Here is a 25631-nt window from a genome sequence, read left to right on the forward strand (position 1 = left end):
CTTTGACTACATAATTTTCTACAATTTAACCTTATTTTATCAACTATTGAAATTCCTTTTGCCCATAAAGAGTAAACAAGTTTTTAGGATGAAAAAGATTTCCGTTGAAACGTTTCTTGCTTAACACTAAACATACCGACTCTTAATATATACCTATTTCTACCATAGACGGTCAAATGACCGGCTTGTTAATCAATGTTTGACCGGCTTGTTAATCAATGACCGGCTTGTTAATCAATGTGAATCAATGTTTCTTGATTGAATGTATTAAATATGGATGTTAGGAAAGAAATAAACTAAACAAAATTTTTCATAATGGAAGAAAATTGTATATTGCCAATTTTTATGTATTGCAAACACAAAGAATAAGAATTCTTAATTCATCGCTCAACGCGTCTTTTACGTATACAGGGTGTTTCCATTACACATTTTCCGCAAACATATTTCTTCTAATTATCATTACTTCTATAATTCTTCTAATTATTCTTATAACTATATGAATATATAAAAATAATTAGAATAATTATAATTATTCTTATAATTAATATTATTTCTTCTAAGAACTTGTGTTGTTTTGATTGTTTCGGCATTTTTCTGGGTAAAAACTAACAGTTGGTTAGAAATGAAGCAAAGCTATCAAAATAAAATATAAGCTACTTACCAAAGCATTTGGTTTTTGCCACTTTTTCTTACACAAAAATGCCAATCTAAAATTTTAGGAACTTTCTTGAAGTTTGAATTCACAGTTATTCTCATTGAACTAACTACGCAACAGTCTTTGCAGAAATGTGCAGCTAATCGATTGCAATACGTTGAACATGCATTACATCGTAATTTCTGATCCGATGACCTCATACAGCAATAAATTGTTCTCCCGGTCAAATGACCGGTTGTGGAAGAAATAGGTATACAAGTATTATTCGAAATAATAATAATANTGAACTAACTACGCAACAGTCTTTGCAGAAATGTGCAGCTAATCGAATGCAATACGTGAACACGCATCACATCGTAATTTCTGATCCGATAACCTTATAAAGCAATAAATTGTTCTCCCGGTCAAATGACCGGTTGTGGAAGAAATAGGTATACAAGTATTATTCGAAATAATAATAATAATAATAGAATATTAACTGTATATAATTGTTAGAAAAATCATGAAGTCAAATGTGCAAAAACGATAAGATGATAAGCGCCTTTTCGATGTCAAAGTTATTAAACGGTTATTTGACCAGTTATGGCATGTTTGGTGTTCACGTTATACATAATGATATTTTAAATTGATTATATTTGATAATATTGATTTGATTGATAATATTGATTTTAAGTTCCCTAGCCAGTCAGAAATTTAATCCTAATTTCATAGTATTTCCCCTGTGTACTGAATACATTTTTAACATATGTAATTTTTAATGGCAATAGCTACTTATTGAATAGATTTCCCTGCCATAAAATACAAATTTTTCACAAGAACTAATCTTTTCCTGGACAAGTTTGTCATTTCAAGTGTGAGAATGTGGCATTTTGTTGCAGAAATATGATCATAAAAACATAAGAAAATACTTAAAGCTTAAAGTACTTATTTTAATCCATTTCTCTTAAAATAATAGTATGTTTTCGTATGTTACTTTTTTGGCATTAAAACACTGAATTGCATTTTTTTTAAAAAATTTTTCTCAAAGTAAAAACGTAATTAATGTATGGATGGCATTTATTTAGAATATTATCAAGTAGCCGTCTTATTTAAATTCCTATCTTTATTTCTAAACATCTGAGCACTATTTTTTTTTTAAATTGCTTTTGGTGTTACGTTGACTTTATCACGAATCCTATACTATAGGTTTTCGCAATAATTCATGTTTGTCACTAGACAGAACTGTGAATTAAACTGTTTTGTTCTGAGAAAAGTCTTTTTGAAACAGTGCAGTCCAGTTTTTGCAGTTAAGCTTACGTATTAGTTAAATGCTCCTTAAAACGTGATCTTAGCATTAAAAAAAATGGAAAAGTAATTACGTTCAAAGAAAAAAAAATCGACAAAAAAAGGCAGCTGCGGTTCTAATTAATTGTTAGTAGTCGACTGTCAACGTAGAATCCCATGAAGAGAAAACATATCTTAAATAGATTATGCTTTTTGGATTGCGCGATTCTCTTACTATGTCGGTGCGCCATGCGACAAAAAAGAGAGGGGCTGACCCCGGGGGCTACTTCATTTGTCACTGTCCTCTCCAACTAAAGACTTGTAGGGGAATAAGAAGGGTCAAGGGAAGAGGTTACTAGTTTGCTTTCTTGTACACGATTTATATGCTTCTGTGAGGACTTCTAAAGAGGAGGAAAATATCGCTTTAAATCAATCAGCTCTATTCATAAACTTATGAAAAATGCTCCTTCATTTATTTCACATCAGATTTTCTTAATCGTTCATGTTATTTGAATTCGGAATCAAGTGAAACAAATTTTACGTCAACTGTACGCCAAAGATGGTTAATATTTCGCCAATTCAATTAGTAATTTAGTTCTATTAACAGATGGTTTTCTCAATATTTTAGAGGGTTCTTTCCTCGTCATTGTGGATCGTAAATTAAATTTTCAATTATTTCGCGGATTTTAAGGTATTTCAGGAAAGATTGGAAATAAAGAGGTCACATTATAAATTATCGGTATAATAGTGCTAGTTTTTTGCTTTTTTTTTTCAAAAATGTTTTTAAAAAATGTCAATATTTTTATGCATAGCATAATAAATAAATACAAAAAGGACAGGAAGAAAAAAAAACTAAGAAAATTACGAAAAACAATAAGTTTTATTTACTGTGCATAAGCTGTAAGTGCGTGTGTTCCATTTTATTTATTGTAAATTTTTTGTAAATCGTTTTGAGTGCTCCTCTCACTATTGTATTCATATCTTTTGCTTTGGCCATATTGATACAATAATATAAAGCACTACTTTTTGTGGATATAATCGTGTGAGCTGATGAAAAGATGAAATCTTTTTTTTCCGGATTTTTTATTATTTTTATTTATTTCTATTTTTCCCTATTTTCAATGCTCTGTAAATTTTTTTTCCATATTTTCTCTACATTTTGAAAGCAATTAAATTATGCGATTTGTGGTTTTAAGTAAGTCATTAAATCTTCGTTTAAGTTCATTTTTAGAATTTTTCAAAATTTAATTTTATAACAGTTCAAACTAATGAAAAATAATTGTGATGCTAAAAATATTTTTTATCACAAATTAAGCAAAATAAAGACATTTATCGAAAATCTAAAATTTGACAAATGACTAAACTAAATTTCAAAAAATGTTGATCACCGAATTCATTGTTATAACTTTATTAGAAAAAATGAATAGGGAACTTGTATCTGAAATTGCGATCGCAGGGGGGTGACCTTAATATATTTCTGAATAGAGTAAGCATCTGTGTTTGTGAAAATTAAATAAAATGATTCAATACAAAATTTGTCCTTCCCCATTTACACCGAGAGTTTCTTCCAACAAGGGTTCAAAGTTGCAGACATCAAAAAAGTTCACATTTTCTCTAAAAAAAATAATAAAATGTTTGCTTTTCAAGTTCATTCATTCATTAGAGGTTTTTAATTAATTTTACATAATTGCAGTTCAACGTGAACCTTTTAATTACACGAATTGAAAAAGCGAAAATAAATTGTACAAATTCTTATGAGTTTTAATTTTTTTCATTGAATTAAGGCATTTTTCGTCATTTTTAATATTCAAAATCGCATAAAAAGTGTCTCAAAGAAATCATCTTGAATATTTTTAAAATGAAATATCATTCTCACAAATATGAAATTAAATTTTAAAAGAATAATATGATATAATGAATAATAATAATTAAATGAATAATATTCAACTTTAAATGATTCATAAATTATCAATTTATAAATTTTTAAGATGTAAGATTTATTAGATATCAAAAAAGAAAAAAACAATTTAGTGTAAGTATACCTCTTAGAATGTAAAGTTACCATGTGTGTTAATTTTTGAAGCAGATAGATCATTAAAAAAATTTAATTACTTGATTTTGTCTATTGATGTCTGATTGTTTGACTTTAACCATTAATGTTTAATTATTTGTTTTTGTCATTTAATATTTCATGTAGTATTTGTGGAGTGACCTACCGTTTCCTAGCTGTACAGCCCATGAGAATCTTGGAAAAAATCAGTAGAAAAAAAGAACTGAAAGTAAAAGCCAGAATAAAAAATCTGAAAAAAAAAGTACTCTAAAAGGACCAGAAAAAAACACCTCATTAGCTATTACAAACATTTATCATGCAATTCCATTCGAGAACCCGAATTTAAGTTAATTAAATAATTATTCGAAGGCAATTAAATATTTTTGAACAATTAACTAATATTGAAAGTTTAATTTGAAAATGAAAATAAATATTCTACTACCATGGTTAATATTTAAAGCAAAAAAGCCGAAAAAAATCACGACAATGAATCTGCAATAAACAAGTCAAATTGAAATTGAGAAACAGAACATGCGTTCAGTTCACAAATGAAAGTGGTTCTTTCACTCCGTAGTTACGTTTTAGCGGGCATCATATTTCTTTTCGCAAGTTTAACAATTCTCTAATCTAATTATTTCATTATATTCCCTTTTTTTACACACCTTAATAGTTTCCAAATCTTTTGCGCAACAAAGCAGCCCTTTTATATAGAGATTATTATACATACACACACACACTTTATTTTATTTCTTTTATTTATATATTTATTTTATTTTCGTACTATTATTTTATGAGTTCTATATACTTGCAGTTTATGCGTAGTAAATAAAACTTATTATTATTTTTTTCACTTTCGTCTTTAATATCTCTTTTTCTTTTAATCCTTTTTGCCTTTATTATNTATATATATATATGAAGAATATTACTTCAATTGAAACTTCCTAATAAGTAAAGTAATTTTGTTAATATCTAGAAAAAACATGTTTAATGACAAACAAATTCGTGTTTTTTGATGCAGTTGTTTGAAGAATCGTTGAATTTAATGAATGAGCATAAATGAATTTATTTTCAAAAAACTTACTGAATTAAAAAAAAAATCTGCATTCAAATGAAAATGTAGCATCCAAGAAATGCTTAAGAAGTGACCTCCCCATTTTTCAAACAAGGCTCTTGAATATAAATTACACTTTTTTTCCCCTCGATTAGGTGTGAACTTCGTGACAAATTTACATGCCTTTTGACATGAATTATTGCCACCAGTTGTTTGACAAGTGTATCAATGGTAGCTAACGAACTCAAATACGGTTCTCACTTAATAAGAATGTTATAAGTAAAGAACACAAAACTATTTTTAAAAATTTATTTTTTTTCCTCGTCGTGAATCTAAAATTATCACACAGTAGAAACAATCAACAGATGAAATTCTAACTATATTTAGATTTTTTTTAGCTTTTAAAAAATAAGAAAACTTTAAGAAAGACGTTTTATTCTCCTGAGCTGCGCAAGTCCTTTGTCGCAAATGGGACACCGGTGTCCCTTTTATGTATATTTACGATAATAAAATAAAAATATTAAAAACTAATTGGAAAACAAAACATAAGGGTTCTCTTCAGGTGTTATGAAAATGAGGTATTTCAAAATAAACAACAATTATCGTAAGATTAATCTTATAATCCCTCGATACCTCAAAAAAATATGAAGTAGCATCACATTTGTAAATTAGTTTAAAAATAAAGAAGGAAACAAAATTATCAACAAAAAGCAAGATAAAAAAGATTGAGAATAGATTGACTAAACTGAAAGTTAACAAAATTGCAAAAAAGATAGGGTCAGCTTGGTAAAATTATCAAATTAGTTAAAAATATTGGATTTTACGAATTATTGCTGCTGACTATATTTAGAAAAACGTCAAAATTTTTCTATCCAGAATAAGTCAAATAATAAAAAGAAGGGATTTAAATTATAAAGTAAAAAACATATTTGTTTATAAATTAAAATAAGCTTTGAAACATATGCTTAAGCAATTAAAAATTTTACTTAATACCTAAAATAAAAGCATTCATATTAGTAATATTTATAGGACTTTGCAAAGAAACTACTGTATATATGAGTAGAATGCCGTTTACAGACTAATTTTTTTTCATACGTTCTTTCATAACAGTAAAATTTACACGTAGCATTTGTCAGTGATGTTTGCTTGCTTATAGCTCTCATTAATTAGAGGAAAAAGAGTTTATTGCACGTTCTTTAATAATTAAATATTTTTTATTCGTCAGATGAACTCAATAATAAAATAAAAAGAAGAGATGTTGAAATGAGATGAAATATGAAATAAGCTAAGTACTAAAGAGAAAAATTGATGAGCAAATAATACTAATTTTGTTCTGAGAAAAGTAGAAAATTGTCATACTATTACTAATGCCCATGATGCTTAATTAATTTTGGTTATAGGTACTAACTGAATTAAAAAAACTATGTGCTGAAAAGCATAATTGAAGGAGAAATGAAACTAATTCGATTAGAAGCGTAGCAAAAACTCGCCATTCTCTATTTGACGCCAATCATGTCTTATTAATCTTGGTGATAGGTACAATAACTAAAATGAAAGAATAAATTTTGTACTAAGTAGCCAAATTGATGGCGAAAGGGTACTAATTTATTTAAGACAAAAATAAAAAATTGCCATACCATTATTGAAGCCAATGATTCGTTTAGTAATTTTGGTAATAGGTACAAATTAAAATCAAGCTGTAAGTGTTTTTAACATGTTTTAAAAGGAGTTTTGTTCAAGAGGATCAATTGTACAGTGCGCCAAAAAAAAATTTAATTTTAAATATACAACTTTTTTATCGATTTAGATAGTTTCTAAGAAATCGAATTTTAAATATACTACTTTTTTTTAAATTTGATTTCTACTATTTATTTTCTTTATTTGACTTTAAGTGTCATAAAAATACTTATACTAATCTAAAATGCATCTGGATACAATGTTTGAGTAAATCTTGAAATGTAAAATTGTAAATTTTCAATACTCGTGATAGACATCCTTACTCCTAAACTGATGAGAATTTAATTATGAAATTAGTTACTGTGTTTTGAACAAATCCTAAACTTCTGTTAAAATATTTGGTCATTTTACATCTAAGTATATAGAAAAGCCTTGAAAAAAAATATCGTAAATATGCTGTTTTCTAACGTTTTATGGCATAACATAGAAACTTTTTAAAATTTTTATAAACTTTAATATAGAACATACATAAGGATCACAATAATCAGCATCGAAAAGGAAATAGTATTTTATTTCTTAGAATTGAGTGCACAGTTTCCGTTTTATAATTTACTAATTTTAGGTCCATTTCCTCAAAAAATTTAAAAAAACTATGTAGTATATAAAAATAATTTTTCGTGTTTACGTCATTTTATAGCACACATATATTTTTTCAAAATCTATTCTTTTAAAATTTTTTTCATCAAACACAGACATTAAGCCCTTTTCTTCTCGACTCAATTTCAACTGTTTAATAAACAGAAGAACATTTATTTCATTTTCTCAAATAAACCATCATCCAATCACGAATTAAGAAGAAATGTTTTCTGATAAAATTATTCTACTACAATTTTATCATCAGCAATTTATGAAAGATATTTTAGTCTTATACATTTCTGTCATTTACGCCAAAAAATTTTTTTTAGCATCATTCAAATTGCTTTTCATTTGTTTAAACTCATATATAATAAAATTTGTGAAAATGCAAAAACGGACAAATGTGTAGTTTTAAATAAATAACTAAAAATCAGATTATTGCTTAACATTTTTGAAAGAAAAGAAAATCTATAAAAGTTCTGAAAATTAGCAAGCACTATTTCTTCTCATTTGATAAAGCAACTCCTTCATTTTCAATCTTTTCTGACAGGCTGTAGAATGATTCTCTATTATTAAGTTATTCTCATCTTCATTCGTTAAGTTCAGCAAAAAAATATTAAAATTGTAAACTATGTACGAGCAGGACGCACTCTACATCTATTAAATAAAGTACTCACAAAAGTTGGTTCATTTTGTAGTTCTTGTTTCTTATACTAACCGCTTGCGATTCAAAGAAAAAATATTTTCAAAATGGACCGTTCTTCTTTTCAATTTTTATTAAAGGGTTGTTCTTTCTGAAACCGATTGAATCCACTAACTACACTGTTACAAAAAATAATGGTCAAAACTACAAGAATATGGTAAAATTTGTCGTGTTTTTGGCTCTGTGGAGACACCAAAAAGCACTTCAATTTTTACTGAAACTTTCAGTTAATGACTTTTGATAATATTAACAATAAAATATGGTTTTATTACCCTGTTCTTTGGTAGTAAATGTGGAAAAATTTGATAATTTTATCATGATACCTTAGAATATTGCCTAGAAACTATTTATATGGTTAAATCAAATTTGTATTTCTTACTAAATAGATAGTAATAAGAACTGTAATTTTGAAAACCAGAATTCTTGATAAACCATTACCAAGCTAACAATTAATGAATGGTTTAAATACAGTATATTTTGGTTTCATTACCATACAAGTACGGTAATTTTAACAGAATTCATCGGGTAGCACGTGATTTTCTCTATGCAATATTTGGGGTAAATTGCAATAATGTCAGCTATTTTTAATTATTTATTTAAATATATCCAAAATATTAGAAGTAACTGAATAAAGGCGGGCTATCTTCAACAGTCAGTAATGAAATCCATTAATGCCTTTCAAAAGGAGTAAAGTTTTAACCACAGTAATGTTTTTTATTGCTTTTATATTCTTAATATATGTATAATAGCGAGAAAAAGTTGTTTTTAAAATGCAGATCTATTCCACTAAAAATTGATTAATATCGTTGACCGATATCACTGAAAATATCTTTTATTACTTTTAGAATCTTATTACACAAGAAAAATTTATTCTTTAAACAAAGAAAACATTCCTTATATTTCGTAAGAATCCTTTATAACGTAATTCTCCTTAATGCTGCATCCAGTAAAATATTTATTTTATCAATCCATCCCTCTTTTCCATCCCTAAAAGAGTGCAAAATTCAAAAAAGAGAAACAAAATTACATTGCATGGACATATGTTTTTTATATACTTATTAGAAATAATTATTTATTCTGTCCTAATTGCTTAGCTTAGAACTTAGTAAAATAATTTTTAACATTGCTTAAGAGTTCATGTTAAAAGGAAAATCGAAAAATGCATCGATGATTTTCATTTATAATAAATTTAAGATTTATTTATAATGCGACATATGAATAGAATGATTTTTCTATGAATCGATCGGATAGCCAGTAATGAGATCAGTTTTCGTCGGTGACCATCATTATGCAAATTTAGTATTTGCTAAAACTTTTATAAATTTTGCAAAATTTCAAAAATTTTATCTATGATTTCATTTTATTCTCTCGACAAATTTGATAATTCACTTTCTCGATCGATTGTAGAACAGTAAAAACATTATGGACAAACATTTTAAAAATTTTCATTTGGTCTAAGATACATTACACCGTAAAAAATTTTTGTGTATTTAGTTGCCACCATTTTTGGTGTTGAGCAAATCTAAATACATTTTTAAGTACAGAACCGTAGTTATCGAGCAAAAAATTGGAAAATAACAATTAATTAATTAATTTTTTAATAAAAATTCAAAACTAACAATAGTTTAGAAGAATTAGAGTAAATAAATTGCTAAAAATATGTTTGTTTTTAAGCAAAATGTTTTTGCTATGAGGCCATAAATTTATTCTAATCCGTACGAAAAAATGTGTTGTCAGTAAAAAAAAAATTAAAAACTAGATAAAAGTTGCTATAACAGTGTAAAAGTAAATTTAAAAGAATGTGATACTGTAAAAAGTTTAGTTTATTTCAACACCAAAATTGGTGGAAACTGTTCATCAAATTTTTTACAGTGTATAAAAAATATATGGTACATTTATTTCCTTCAAAAAATCCTAGCAAACATACATAAATTTTTCTTCCTGCTCCTAAATTTGGACAACCTAATAAAGAACATAAAAAATTACATGGAGAAACACTTTATTTCATGTTCATATGAAATCGAGCTTTAATATACACTTTAAAGAATGTAGATAAATCTAAACACTAATAATGAAGACTGCTTACACCAAGTTCACGTGCATACACACCATTCGTCAATTATTTTCACTTCTGATTTTAGCGTAGTTTGGATATCATCAGATGACAACAGTAGATTGATTACAATCAAGTTCGAGATGGCGTGAGGGCTGCGATACATCTATTGAAACAAAAGTTTACCGTTAAGAAATGCATGTTCTTATAATTGGATTTTTTTAAAGAAATAAATGTGTGTGTGATGAGGTTAAGTATATTTTAATTTTTAAATATTAGTCAATTGTATTGAATAATTTTATATTATTTCATTCCTATCTACTTTTGTTAAGCTTAATTCAAATTCGTTTTAATATTCTCTATGTTAATATGTGATTTACTCATTTCATTTTAAAATTTAGTGTATACAGCCTAAACTATTTCTTCTTGCTATAAATTATATTGAAAAAATAATTTTACAAACTGTATCATAGCTTATTGTTTTTATAAACTTTAGTGGTCTGAGCATCAAAAATAGTGGCAACTACTTTTATCATAAGTAGGGTATTAAAATCTTAAAAATTTAGAAGCATTTAAAAGTCTTAGATTCAAAAAATAAAAGACTACAAAAGAAATATTTTGATTAAATATGAATGAAAGAACAAAAAAACGCAAATCATTACATCTTAAGTGAAGTATTTTTCCACAGTAAACTGAAGATTGAATTTAGTATTAAAATTAGTTGGACGAGTTATTCAATTATTATAAGAAGGCCATGCATATTATATTTCGTGATTTGCTTGAATTCTTATCGCCTCTAAGTACAGTGATAGTGAAGCTAATATAAATAAACCTGAAATCAAATATAAAGTAAATATGTAGTTTAAAAATGAAACGAATAACTATAAAATGCAAATACTTAAATACCTATCTATTTTTGTAGAAATAATATGAATTCTGTATTTAAATCACGTAACAACTTTAATAAGTTGACTCAATTATTATTAGATCCTATGTATTTTTTCGAGAGTAAAATTCTTTTCCCCACAAGAACAGTCAGAGAAAAACGTGTTGCTACTATTTTTAAATTCAATTTTTCGGCTTTTCACTGAGTAACATCGTTTAATTAATCTATCAAAAGAAGTGCCGTAATATATTTTAAAATACTCAGATCTTTAAACCTAGATAGTGGAACACATCAAAAACGTTGGAGTTCTACTCGGAAAAAAAAGAACCGATTTATGATCCGACTTAGATAAAAATTAATTTACACGAAAAAAGGCGAGAAACATTTCTTTCTTATCTTTTTCTTTCATCGCAAGAGCATTCAAAACCAATTTTCTATTCTTAAAGTATTTCAGCTTCTTTAGGGGCGTTACCAACGTCTTCTGTGTGTTGGCCATAGAAAAAGAAAATACGAATTGCGTGCTGCTGAGTAATCCGTTATTCTGTCATGTCTAGAAACAAGATGGCAAAAGTAATAGATGTTTTTTTTTCTTTTTTTCGAATGAATTTGCCGGTAAATAGCGGAGTGAATTGTCAACAAAATGCAAGCCAAATAGTAAGATAATATTTGCAAGTCATATTAATCCTCAATGACAGAAAACAGTTGGAAGTCGTTTAAAAGCGTTCATTTATTATTATTTGATTCGTTTTTGCTGCCCTCTAACAAATTATTTCAATTTATATTTGTTAATTTGGTTCTGTCTATCTCCAAAATGGATCGTTCAAACTGAAAAAAATTCTATATCAACTTTCTAATCAAAGAAAAACGATTATTATCTTTAAAGTACTTCGAAAGAACTGTTCTGAAGAACTGTTTTCTCATACATTTTGGTCTTTCTTTGTATGAGGCGGAATATCCACTTTGAACATAAGTAAATGTATTTGTTAATCACACCCCTCATTCTAAATACATTCTATATTATTTTAATTAAATATTATTATAAATTAATACTTAACTTAATATTAAATAAATTTTAATATTATTTGAAATTTTAAATTAAAATTTTTATTTTTTCATAATTTGTTATCTTTTAGCTTCATCACTAACTTTTTACATTCATACCTATTGGTTTAATGTTTGATTACTTTTTTTTGTATGAAGCGGAATATATAAAGCGTATATTTGTTAATTACTTCTTTCAATCTAAATTCATCATTAGTTGAGAATGTTACATTTTCCTTTGAATTCAAAATAGCATTTTATTTTAATTTTATCGTTCACTTGATTTTTAATTTTTTCTTCCCTTTCATAATTTCATTTATATCGTTATCATGTTTGATTACTCTCTTTGTATGAAGTAGAATATCTGTTCCATATCTAACATGTATAAAAGGAATGTTTGTAAATCAGATACTTCAATCCAGATTCATTATCAACTGAAAAAGTCAAGGCATGAAAATGTTATGAGTTTTCATTTTTACTTGGATAATCGCCTTTTATTCGATGCAATTTAAATTCACAGACTTAATAAGCTAAATAGAGGCTTTCAGGAAACATTTCAGAAATTTTCTTTGATTCTGACGAAACCTTTTCCTTCTCCAATCGAATGGTAGAATGAGAACTTATATACTGCTCATTATCTGTAAAGAATAAATTTAGGTTATGGTTTTCTGAGATGAGAATACAGAATTATGTTACCCGTACTTACACCTGTACCATCCAGCACGGAGAAGAAAATTCTGGTCAAATTTCTGTTCTCTATGGTTATGATATTTCTGGTAAAACAACATATTTCTGTTTAATAAAACCAAAATATACCTTATTTTTACCACTTAATTTGTAAATTTTCCTTTCATATGTTAATGGCCCAGATAACACAGATTGTTGCAGTAACGTCATAATAAAGTTTAAAACGGCTGGGGAAGAAAAATAACACAATTTTTATGTGAAAAATTCCATAAACTAAGCATTTCTGTAATCGTTTCATAACCTTTTAAATAAAATGCTTTATTCAACTGAGCATACATTTGTACTAATATTGCTTACGTTCGCAATACGCAGATTTGAAAAAGAAATTTTACTATGAAAAATTCTTCAATTTTTATTGAGTAAGTTTTATATGTTAGGCGCTCTATGTTTTCCTTTTAAATGTTTTTAGTAGTAGTTTAGTTATAGCTTTTTTGCATAAAGTTTATTTATTTGGTGAAAAGAGTGATGCTTTAAATAGGGTGATAATCTTTCGTGGTGGTGATTTTGATAGATAAAAATGAATATTCAACTTAACTAATTCCGTTTTATTCTGAATTATTATTTAATGTTCGATGGCGCAAGAAAGAAGTTACGACATATAAAAGGGGTGAGTCCTTATTTTGTTTTCTTGAAGATATTGATTCGGTTTTTATTAAATCAAAGATTCGATTTTTATTCATTTTCGATTTTCATTAAGTGGAAGTTATTTCACTGTTGAAAGGTTCTTTCGTTTTTAAATATTTCTTGAGTGTTTATTTTCGATTCCTGTGTCAATGTTATTTCATTGTGATCACATTTTTTTAGTTTTCTCTTCATTTATATAACAATGCATCCTTATCAACAATTTCAGCAAGCACTGTTATACATATATGGTTTTTATTTTCTATTTTATATTATTTGCGTTTGTAAAATAATTAATATATTTGCCCATTTCTACAACATTTTAGGCTTTCTTTTTGAAGAAAAGAACAGTTGAGAAATTAAAATATTTAAAGGTTTTGTAATTCGAAATCTTGATTTTTAAATAGCAGTTGTAATTTATGTCCTTCCAAAATTATTATAATGGTTCAATGTAGAAGAAGATATATTTCACTCTTTGAAAATCGTCCAAGGAGGATATTTTTTACATTAAATTTTCTTATTTTTTGATGCGACAATAATTGTACCATTTTGCATTATAATAAATACACATTGTCGCAACTAAATATCTACTTAATTTCATTTTTTCAATCAAGGTCTATTATTAATTATTCCAAAAAATGTAACTGTTCCTTAGCAATTGCCAAGCAGTGTATTGTAATATTTTAAAATTAAATGAACACAATTAATGTCAAAATAAATGTTAAAAAAAATCTCTATATTATAATATCGCAAGCGCTACCACCGCTGCTTTTGGGAGTTAAACTACGAGCATTTCGTCTGCACATAAACTTAATGCTTTGAAGTACGATGTTGAGTATAAAAATGCACAGGGAGTATAAGAAGAGATTAATATTCAATTATTAGTTCGAAAATTAATAAAAAATTGTCATACTTGCGGGAAAATATTCCATATGAGCCGTTCTACAGACCACTGAAATGCAACTACAAGATTGAAATTTGACAAGCAGAAAGAGTGTTTTTTATTTAAAAGCTTAACATGGTTTTTTTTTTTCGTAATTCCAAATTGTTTAGAAGTTATTGCAATGTTAAGTTCCTTTGTTGGAAATTTTTTCTCCCTTTTTTTTACCTTTCATCACTATTTGTTGTTTTGTTGGGGGGAAAAAAATAAGACTTAGAAATTTGAAATATTGAAGGCATGTAAAAAATTTAAGGGATATGAGGGAATTAAAGAAAAAACTTAACATTCGATAATTATTAACTATTAAACTTGTAGTGAAAAATACTATGTAACCACTTTGCAATCGACTTAACTGAAATTACTAAGTTGAAAATTGACGCGCTAAAAGAAGCATTATCATTTATAAACCTAAGTGGATTTTTTTTCTTGCTGAAATTTTAATTTTTTCTGAAGTAATTGCCTCAAAGATAATATGAATTGTCACAGTGATGCCATAATAAAGTCAAATACCCTAATAATACCCAACGATAATACCCTTTTCCAAATATGAAATAATATTTGAATAAACTTATTTTAAGATTATCTATTTGAAGAAAGAATTTGGAGGCATTTTCGATCTGTTTTTTGAACAGATGTATATGCTTATATTTTCTTGAAGATTTATGCTAAAAAGTTCAAATTTTACACATTTTTTATAGCCACAATTCTGACAAATTTTACTTTTTTCCAAAGTGTTATTGCGCAGGACGAAATTCAACACAATTTTTGAGTGAGCAATTTCAACCAAGCACTTCTAAAACTTTTTTGCAATCCTTTAATTTTGAATAAAATGTTTTATTCTATTTTGCATACATTTGGACTCAGGGGTCATTCAAATTTTAAGTAAGCATCTACCGGGGGAGTTGTTGCTGACAAAGGGAGTACAAAATTGCCAAAAATAAACTTACGTAATGCTTGAACTGCTTTTATGTTTGATAAAGATTTTTTTCAGGAAGAAATGTTGACCAATTTCGATAGAATATGAAGAATTTTGCATTAAAGGCACTTTTTGGTATGTTAAATAATACGTAGATTGAAATTCATGTAATGAATGCATATAAGCCACGATGATTGCAATTTGTTTATTTTATTTTTAAAAATATTTCAAATGGAATCGCTCAAAATGTCTGTTCCAAAAATATTTAAATGTTGAAATTTTAAACTTACCAGCTGTGCTTTCCGTTCATGTACTGACAGTATAATAGTTTATCAATAAAACTATATTTTTTGTTATTTAAGAATTGACTTTATATTGAATTTTATAATTTTCATATAATTAATTTTAAATATAATATTTTGTAAGTTCTTACTTTTTCTGTTTTTCTTTGGTCTCAGCCTCTTAGTCTGTACTTTGAATCTTTTTAGTAATATTATTTTAGTTTTTTTTTCACTTAATTTTAATAAATACTAATTATGAGGAAATGAACCTAATTAGTTTTAGAGTGTTCTAACAATAGCATTTAATGATTTCAAATGTATACTATGACATAAATTATGTTATTGCATAGTTCGATTTTTTTTTCTCAAGTTTGTCTAGCATGTTAAGTTTTTGTACCACTAAATTTTCGTGGCTAGTATGAATCCTATTGATAGATTGTCCACTAGAAAATAGAGCTAATTTTGCCACAATCGGGGTTGTACCTCACATATTATAATGGTTTAACTTTGTTTTAGTAAATGCATATCAGAATGGAAAACAACTCTCGACAACTTGTAAACAATTTACAGACGATAGGGTGTGATAGGTGTAAACTTTTCGCATTATAAGAGGGTTTTTTACAACCTATAAATTGTATATGAAAGCTCGATATCGTATAAAATAAAGTATTTTTTCAAATAATATTTTGGGTACACATGCCCGATATATATTTTTTTCAATTGATGAAACAATTGAATTTACCCATATATGTCGAGAAAAGTTATATAATAAGCAATATATCAATACTTTTATTATAAGTGCACATCAAAAATGTTTAGTATCATTACTTTTTAATTATTAAGTATTATTAACAAGAAAGCACGAATAAACATTGATGGTGTACATGCAAATCATACTATTAATATAGAAGAACTATTTGGTACTATCGCTCTTACAATGCTCTATCTATCATTACATGTTATTTTAAAATAATATCAATAATATAACTTTTAAATAAATTTTTTTCTAATGCCCAGCAATTGGAGTATACATTTCGTCAATAAAAATAAGCATGACTAGAGGACTAAAAAAAGTTAGTTTAAAAAATTCTTAAATACAATAATGTCTTATTTCTTCCCCTTTGGTCCCAATTCTCAGCGATTTTTGTTAAAATTTGTGAGATCTCTGTTTGACGTGATCGGTATGGCATGTCAGGGTAAAAATTAGAAATAACCATATTGAACTGATATACTCTGGGCATATCGAGTGGCAGAATTTGTGAGATATTTCTAAAAACGTTACCAGAAAATAACGTATGAATCCAAATAAAATACTCTACAATTTAGATTTATAAAATTGCTTTAAATTATAATTGTTGGACAATTCTGAATAAGTATGTTAAACTATTACAGTAGTTAATCATTACTATTGTTATAATAAAGGTAGGAAACCTCTCATAAGGAGGAATTTGTTACACACTGTTGATGTTTATGCATGATGAAACATGTATTCAAGAAATGGTTACAGGAACTTAAAAAGGCAACCAGTTGAGAGTGGCCGAGCTGGCCCTCACTAAGGGTGGCAGGTCGAATCGGGGCACAAGTATTACTTGAGCTATTTCAAACTTGCGAAACTATCAATTTTCAGTATTTTCCATCCAAAAATATTGTTTACTTTTCTTTCCATTAATTACCCTCATTTATCGAGAAATACCTTCTGTTGCGACAGTTAATTTCCTTAGGCAGCCAAAGAATTAGTTTTGAGTATCGTCCCACTCATCTTCAACTTTAAAGACTCATCGAAGTCTCACTTTCTTGTCTTAGTGTAGGAAGTTAAGCACTCCTTTTTTTTCCTAGAAAAAAATTTTCCCTTTGTTTTTTTTCTCCTAAGCGACATTCCTTATTGCGATGTACACTCAGTTGAATTAGTTTTGTCCTCTTTGCTCATTTCTTATAAATGTACTGTCTTTTTTTTCCCTCAAAGTTTTGTATATGATAGTAACTTTTACCCATAATTGAAAGGTAAGTACGCACTGGTAATAGCTACTCGTATTATTCATGCGGTTATTTATATACAGTATAGAGTAATATAAGCTATATTTCGCTGTTTTAAATGTATCCCACTGCTCAATTATCCTATGCATTTGAAATAATTTAACAAAAACTCGTATTCAAAGTTTTGCTCTACTTTCATGCGAAATGAAGTAAAGACTTAGTTGGAACAAAAAGTAATTTTTACTCTATAGTACGAGGCGATACAAAAACGTGTATAATCGTGCTAATTAAAAGAATGCATCACTTCTTTAATTAGATTTTGAATTTAATAACTAAGTAAGTTTTTAAAATGCATTTATTTATTTAAAATTTTCGAAGACTGATATTGGGAAATTGTTTTTTTGATTATATGGTCCCTGTATAAACTTATATAATTTGTCCGCAGTTGTAACTCTTTTTCATTAAAAAAAAAGCCTTAAATTTATAAAACGCATTTTTAGGCCTGAAGGTGTTGCTTACTTTTATTAAAATTTCTACTAAAGAATCTTGTCTGTCATTACTCAATTTTTTTCATAAATAAGTATAGTTTTAAGTGAAAAAAAGCATTTTATTTGCATAAGTGACATGACTTGAAGTAAAAATTATGATATCAATTAAACAAGTTTCTACCGTTGCTAAATTAAATAATAAAAATAATAATTATTAAATATTTTTTGTCTTTAGATAAATGATTTTAATAGCTATATTAAAAAGACTTTTAGTCATGCTGTTAGTTTCATGACCTAATTAATTTGCGCCGAAGATAGTTTAAGAATTAAACTGTAGACTAGAATTTCTGATCATTCAAGAGATGAAATTCTCTTTAATGTCAGCAACTTTAGGAGAATTTTACAGGACTTCATATTCCACAATTCAACTAACCAAAGTATCAATGCATAATAATCTTAATTAAAAGGAATTATTAAACAGTCACCTTAGCAACGCATGCAATGACGACGCATTGCTTGCTCTTAAACATAATCCCAGCCTTGAAAATTAAAAACTTAAAATTAAAAACAATAATGTTTGCTCGATACATATATAAAACATGTTGATGTGGTAGGTAAAATAAGGGTTTATCTTTGAGTTTCCTAGAATTAGATACTTTTTCCATCATGTTCTTATTCACATAATCATTTAATGTTTCACGATATTGTAAAAATAAATTTGGAACCCTTTTGAATCTGCGCACTAACGTATCAAATCTCTTTTTGGCTACTGCAGAATTATCGCTAAGTTTCCTCCAACCTCGTTTCCAAGGTAGTTTAGCTTCATAGTGGTTATCTTTGTAACGTACAGTTTTTTCGCGCTGTGCTAATGATTGATCTGTCTCATTGTAAACAATCATTGCAACATCTTTAATTCCGATGGATTCCAGTTGCTGAAACTCTTTAATATGTTTTTCTATTTCACAGCAGACATAAACTAATCCACAATTAGCTTTCTGCTGTGATTGGTCAATTGAACTTGAGATACTTCCAGTGACTATAAATCCAAAAACAGGGTTTTGGAATTTTAATTCTGACTTAGGTACTTCAACCTGACCAAATTTTAAGAGATGGTAAAATATTCCGGCCCTAATAAGTTATCGCCTCTCCCAGGCTCCTAAAAATAGGGATCAGCAAGTTTTATAATTTGAGGAAAGTACGCAAAAGACACTTGAATATAATTTACTGGTATTGCATCTAATATTTTAGGTATAACATAAAAGCTCCAATTGCTTTTCGAAATCAGTGTTATTTGAAATTATCGAGCAAATTTTTGTATTCACATTTATTTTTGAATTATCACATTTATTTTCGATTTTATTTTATTTTTGTCCTATAGCTAGGAAGATAAAAAGTTATAAAACTGATTTATAATTTCAACAACATCATTAATTCTAATTGCAATTATAAATTCCCACTGTTTTTCTAATGTGTCATGCAAGTAATTAATCCAGTTTTAAATTTTCTATCTTTTTTTTTTGTGCCGTAACCATAGTCATAAATAGAAATGAAATTATAGAAAATCATTAAAACTATTTTAGATTTGAAGTATGATATATTCCCACAAAGAAAAATTAATAAGAATCGTTTTCTTACAGGAGCGGATGGATCTTCATCAAAGCCTCTTACTTGTCACTTAAGAAGACACAAAAGTAATAGGAAACCCAGGACTCCTTTTACAACACAACAATTATTAGCCTTAGAACGAAAATTTCGTTCCAAGCAATATTTATCAATAGCAGAAAGAGCTGAGTTTTCATCTTCTTTAAGTCTTACGGAAACTCAAGTAAAAATTTGGTTTCAAAATCGAAGAGCAAAAGAAAAACGACTTAAAGAAGCTGAAATAGAAAAATTACGCATGGCATCTAGACCTTATCCTCCACATCCAAGTCACATTGCTGGTTTACCTTCTACCTTTTTTTCCCCCATTGTGTCTTTACCGAATCTACCGTATTGCATTCCTTCAATGACTGGATTGACAATTTGTCCTAGATGACGTCAAATAATCGTGCTTTGCATATCACCTGAAGTCTTTCAATATTTTTCAACTGAGTTCTTTTTGTAGTCAATACTGAAATTTTTATTGCTGTACTAAAAAATAAAATATAAATTATCAACAACATCATTCAAAAGTACTCTTAAGACTGATTATATGTGAGCAAATATTTGGTTTGTATTAGTCAGCCTCATATACGCTGACTCAAATATTTAGTTTATAGTAGCCAGCCTCATATAAGCTGACTTACAAGGTGAGTTCCATTTTGTAATGTAGCACTGAATAAAGCACTTTTCAATGATTGCATCTCTTATTCACCTTTTCTTACAAAAATTGAGGTAAGTTCTTTTTGTTGTACGAGCTGTTTTGATTAGTGTGTCATAAATAGTTTTATTTATTTCGCTTTCATTAACGATTCTCTTTATAGCATAGATTTTTTATTAGTAAAAAACTTTTCTAGTGGGTTGAATACTATTGGATTAGACATCTAATTTAACATTTAACTTGTATAACTTGTAATCAGTGATTTTTTTAAATCTTTTAGAAGAGAATTTTTTTATTTGTCTGGAATTTATAATAATGTAATTAATTATATTAATTTTTATTAATTTTTATATCATTAAAATGGAGTGTCACGATGAGAAAATGCGCATTTATGAAACCTATAGTCAAAGTTCTAAGGCCGAAAAAGCTGATCGTGACATTTGTGCTAGGTATATAGAGAATGCCATAGAAGAGCTCGTGATTGGTATGCGAAGTTTAAAAAATGGACCTCAAAAATGCACCTCGTCCTGCCCGTCAAATTGAGTTCGATGAAGAATGATGAAACCAACTTTCGTACGAAAATTTGCAAAGGAACCGGGAAAGAAAACGTAATACTTCCACACATATACATGAGAAAATTTGAAAATACGGGGAAATTTATTTGTCAACCCAATACACTTCTAAAAAAATGTTACCTACAACACTGTGTAATTACTTTTGAAATTTAAATTAAGTAAAATGTTTCAAATTTTTATAAAAATTGAAGTTAATTTAAAATAATATTAATTATACATTTAGTGAGTTAAACACTTCCTGAATTATGCTAAAATACTATTAGATAAAATCTTATACGTCATTGCCCAATTCATGACTAGTTGAAGCTATTCACAGGTAGGTTTCCATAAATGCTGTTTTGATGTCACTACAAAATGTTAATTCAGTTCAGTAAGAAGTTAACTGAATGTTTTTTTTCAAATGTTAACTATGCTTTTGGTGGGGGGACAAAATGGCCTCGTTTTGCATGATTTTTATGGTAAGTATGAATACCCAGCTAAGAATAGTCAACATGATGTCAACAGTACGGAGATTTGAAACGCGTACATCAGTATACGTATATTCTCATGACATCCGGACTGTTGATAACCGTATAATGATATCCACACAAGTATTTATGTCCTTATATCAAATCTCTGTACAATGTACTTCATTATAATATCCATACTAATAACATCAGGATTCAACTCTTGTAATGATGTACATGAGTTACATCTACAAATTATTCATAATGTTGAAATATATAAAATCTCATTATCTAGAGCATAGAATTTGCTAAAACAAACATTTTTTTGACTTGTAATAGATAAATTATCGTAGAAAATCAAATTTTTTAAATCCTACAAGTCATGAAATTCACTTTTTATCAACAAAAAATTATAAAAAATTTGTATGACATATAAAAAATAAAAAAATATCAAAATTTTAAAATATAAATCTCAGTTTGCTTTAATGAATCAAAATAATAAACTAATACGATTTACTATACTGCTTCTCATATATTATACTGTTTGGAGTTCCCGTAGCAATACAACTGCAATGAAATACTTAAAATGCCAAAAATTAGTCTCTATTACATATTTTATTAAACTCAAATAAATCAACACACAATATTGATATTATTTATTTAACAATTAAATTCAATTATGTGAGATGCTTTTTCATGCAGTTTTTTTTCATGTATTCATTGGGGAATCTATTTTTAAATAGTATTTCAAATGTTCATATTAAGCTCTGTTGCAACAGTATATCCAAGATTTTGAAAGTAAAAAACTTACATATTCATAAGATAACTAAAAGATGCGTGTGATTAGCCTAATCAGTCATAACTTACTGTTTATTTTATTTTATTTTTGTAAAAGATTATTATGACCAGATTCCAGAAATGTAACATAACAAGGGAAACCAGTTCTTAGATTATACAACTCAGATACCTAATGTAGCTCACATAGTCAGCAACACCTCAAACGAGTCCGATTAAGAGAAAGTTTTCAAGACTTTGTCATTTAAACCCGCATAGGAATTTTCTCAGACTTCAATATTATTTAGTGTATATAGATGTATATGTTACTGATAAAGAACGATATCAGGAGAATTTCCATAATGACATGGCAATAATTTTGCAAGATGATATTAAAAAAAGTTAATGCTAAACTTATTTTTTATCTTTATCTTAAACAAGCATATAATTTTGTCACATAGCCTTAAAATTTTAAATTAATTTCATGAAAACAAAGGTATTTAAAAAATTCAAGGTAGTTACTCTTTATTAAAAATAGATCTTTACCGGGGAAACCAATATGGAATAAATTGCAGGGGAAGAAATTTGTTTCTTTCAGGCAGAGTAGAAGAAATTCTTTATAAAAACGAAAGATAATAAAGCAGTTTATTATCGCCTCTTAGTTTGAATAACAGTTTTAACTTCCAACCTATTCTATGCATAATGTTATCACTCAACATACCATAACCGTACCAGAACTTTGCATCGAAAATGCGTTTATCATCTTATCCTTTTTGCACATTTGACTCCATGACTTTTTCTAACAATTATATACAGTTAATATTCTATTATTTTATTAAATATATTTTGTTTGTTTCAAATAATATTTGTAATATACCTATTCCTACCACAACCGGTCATTTGACAGAGAGAACAATTTATTGCTACATAAGGTCATTAGATCAGAAACTACGATGTAATGCGTGTCCAACGTATTGCATTCGATTAGCTGCACATTTCTGCGAAGACTGTTGCGTAGTTAGTTCAATCAGAATAACTATGAATTCAAATTTTAAAAAAGTATCTAAAATTTTCGAATGGTATTTTTGCGTAAGAAGAAGTGACACAAACTAAATGTTTTGGTAAGTAGCTTATATTTTATTTTGATAGCTTTACTTCATTTCTAACTAACTGTTAACAATCTACTGTTAACAGTCATAACAATCAAGACCACACACGTTCATAGAATAAATAATATTAATTTTAAGAATAATTATAAGAGTTATAATTCTTATAGCTCTTATACATTCTTATAATTATAAGAATAATTATAAGAACTATAGAAATAATAACAATTAGAAGCGGAAAATGCACAATGGAAACCCCTGTATATGTAGAAATTGCATAGAGCAATGAATTAAAAATTCTTATTCTTTGTATTTGTAATACATAAAAATTGGCAATATACAATTTCTCTTAATTCTAATAAAGTTTATTTCCTTAATAACATCCATATTTCATACATTCAATCAAGAAACATAAATATGACTGGCCATTTGACCGGCTATAGTAGAAATAGGTATATATTAAGTGCTAAGATAAATTATTGAAACCCAATTCAGAAACCAATCTAAATTAATGACTATCTCGAGAAATCAAAACAATTGCTATTTCTTTCAAAATTTTACATAAAGAAGTGTAAAAAAGCTCAATTTTATGAAGCAGTTAAAATAATATTTTTTCAAAATAATTAAATTAAGAAATCAAAAAAATAATCATAATTACAATAACAGATCACATTCAGTATTCACAGTTAATAATACCATAATAACTATTACAATCAAATACTGTTAAGTATGAATACTTTCAACGATTTAGATACTATGCTAAATCTGTACAACTTTAATCTTTCAGTGGTCCATATTATCTGAACTAAGCTTGCTGAGACCAAAATATTAATGATAAACAACAACAGTGTTAATATACAACTCCAGAACTTAATAAGGTGCATACTAAAAATTTAATACAAAACAAAAGCATACAAAATAAGAACTGTAAAAAAGTTAGGTGTATGGCTACTTTTGGTCTTGAAGTGAACTATTATTTTTTACTCTTCTTATTTACTTTTCCATTTTTTCATTTTTTATTTCTTTGTTTGTTTGCAGTCCGCACATGAACATTAGAATCAATTTAATGACTTCTTTGCAAAAACATTTTGCTTAGGAAACAAGCACATTTTTAGAAAAAAATATTTACATTAATTCTATTCAACAATTGTTATTTTGTCAATTTTATATGATTTTTTGCACGATAACTACAGTTCTGTACTAAAATATGAATTTAATTTCCATCAGCATCAAAAATGATGGTAACTGCGCACCAAAATTTTTCGCTGGATTGAAGATCAAACGGAAATTAAAATGTATAGTGACAAGTTAAGAAACCTTTTTAACACTGCATAGCATGGATACCCAACCTGCAGCATAGGGACTAAATAAAGCCCTTCATTGTTTTATACGCCACCTCATAGTTCAAAAATAATTTGAAAATTGCTTAAGAAATAATATTTTTTTTAATTTTACATATAATTTAGCAAAACAAGTCTTAAATTTATTCACTCATTTGAAACATTTAAATAATCTCTTTTCAATCATAATTTTTTCAAAAAGAAAATGTATAGTTTAAGTCTTTAAAAAAGTGTTACCAAAGAGTCTATAAAAGTGTTTAAACCTTTTTATCATAGAGAAATCTATTTGTTTTTAAAAAATGTACAATCTGCATTCTGTGCATTTTTTTGATGTGCATATATTCGCATTCTTTTTACAATAAATATTCTAGGAAGAAAGTAAAGTTTAGTAAAATATTTTTTAAAAACAGTATAAACAACCTTTTTCAGAAAAATGCCACAGTAAACAAAATTGATTTTCATTGATCGGTCATTGATCATTCAACACCCAAAAAATGTAAACATCCAAAATTTTTTTGACTTACTGATTATTTTTTTTTATTAATATCTCCAATTAAGGTTTTCATTTTTGCTGTGCACAGAATGGCATATATTTAATAATATGAAACAATAAAATTTAGCCAAATAAAAAATAATCAATAAATAATAGAAATTCAGATTTTTTGATAAGTCTACATGTTTCATAATCTTGGGTTATTGTTGATAATCTTATCAATAACTGTGAAATTGGTTAAATTTTGTTGACAGTATATTAAAATATTTAAAGAAAAACCAAAATATTAAATCCATAACTATTAAATAAAATATAATTTTAAAAGAAATTCCTTTAGGATGCCCATTAAAGGCATATCTCCAACAGTAGATAGTAAAAATAATGACATTAATTATTATTAGAAGTAAAAAAAAATTATAATTTGCTCATACAGAGTTACTCAAACGATTATTGGCTAAATATAATGCAATATAACTAAATATTATGTGTTTAGTTCTTAGCAACTTTTAAATTAAATAGAATATATTATTAATTACTGAATAGCTTTTAGCTCTAAGGGTTTAATAATACACGCAAACATTGAAATTAAACATACATTTCTACTCCATTTTTATTA

The 25631-nt window shown here is 27.2% G+C and overlaps 1 protein-coding gene across 1 annotated transcript in view; it reads left to right on the forward strand.

Moving 5' to 3' along the window:
• The window catches only part of LOC107451624 (uncharacterized), a 51777-nt gene extending 31454 nt beyond the window's left edge, over positions 1–20323 (forward strand). The window contains exon 2 of the mRNA XM_016067781.4: positions 19620–20323. Coding sequence (XP_015923267.1) covers positions 19620–20017 — 398 coding nt within the window. The 3' untranslated portion in view covers positions 20018–20323. The remainder of the gene's footprint in view (positions 1–19619) is intronic.
• Positions 20324–25631: the final 5308 nt, after the last annotated feature.

The sequence above is a fragment of the Parasteatoda tepidariorum genome, chromosome X1 (genome assembly GCF_043381705.1).
Source record: "Parasteatoda tepidariorum isolate YZ-2023 chromosome X1, CAS_Ptep_4.0, whole genome shotgun sequence".
Lineage (NCBI taxonomy): Eukaryota > Metazoa > Arthropoda > Arachnida > Araneae > Theridiidae > Parasteatoda > Parasteatoda tepidariorum.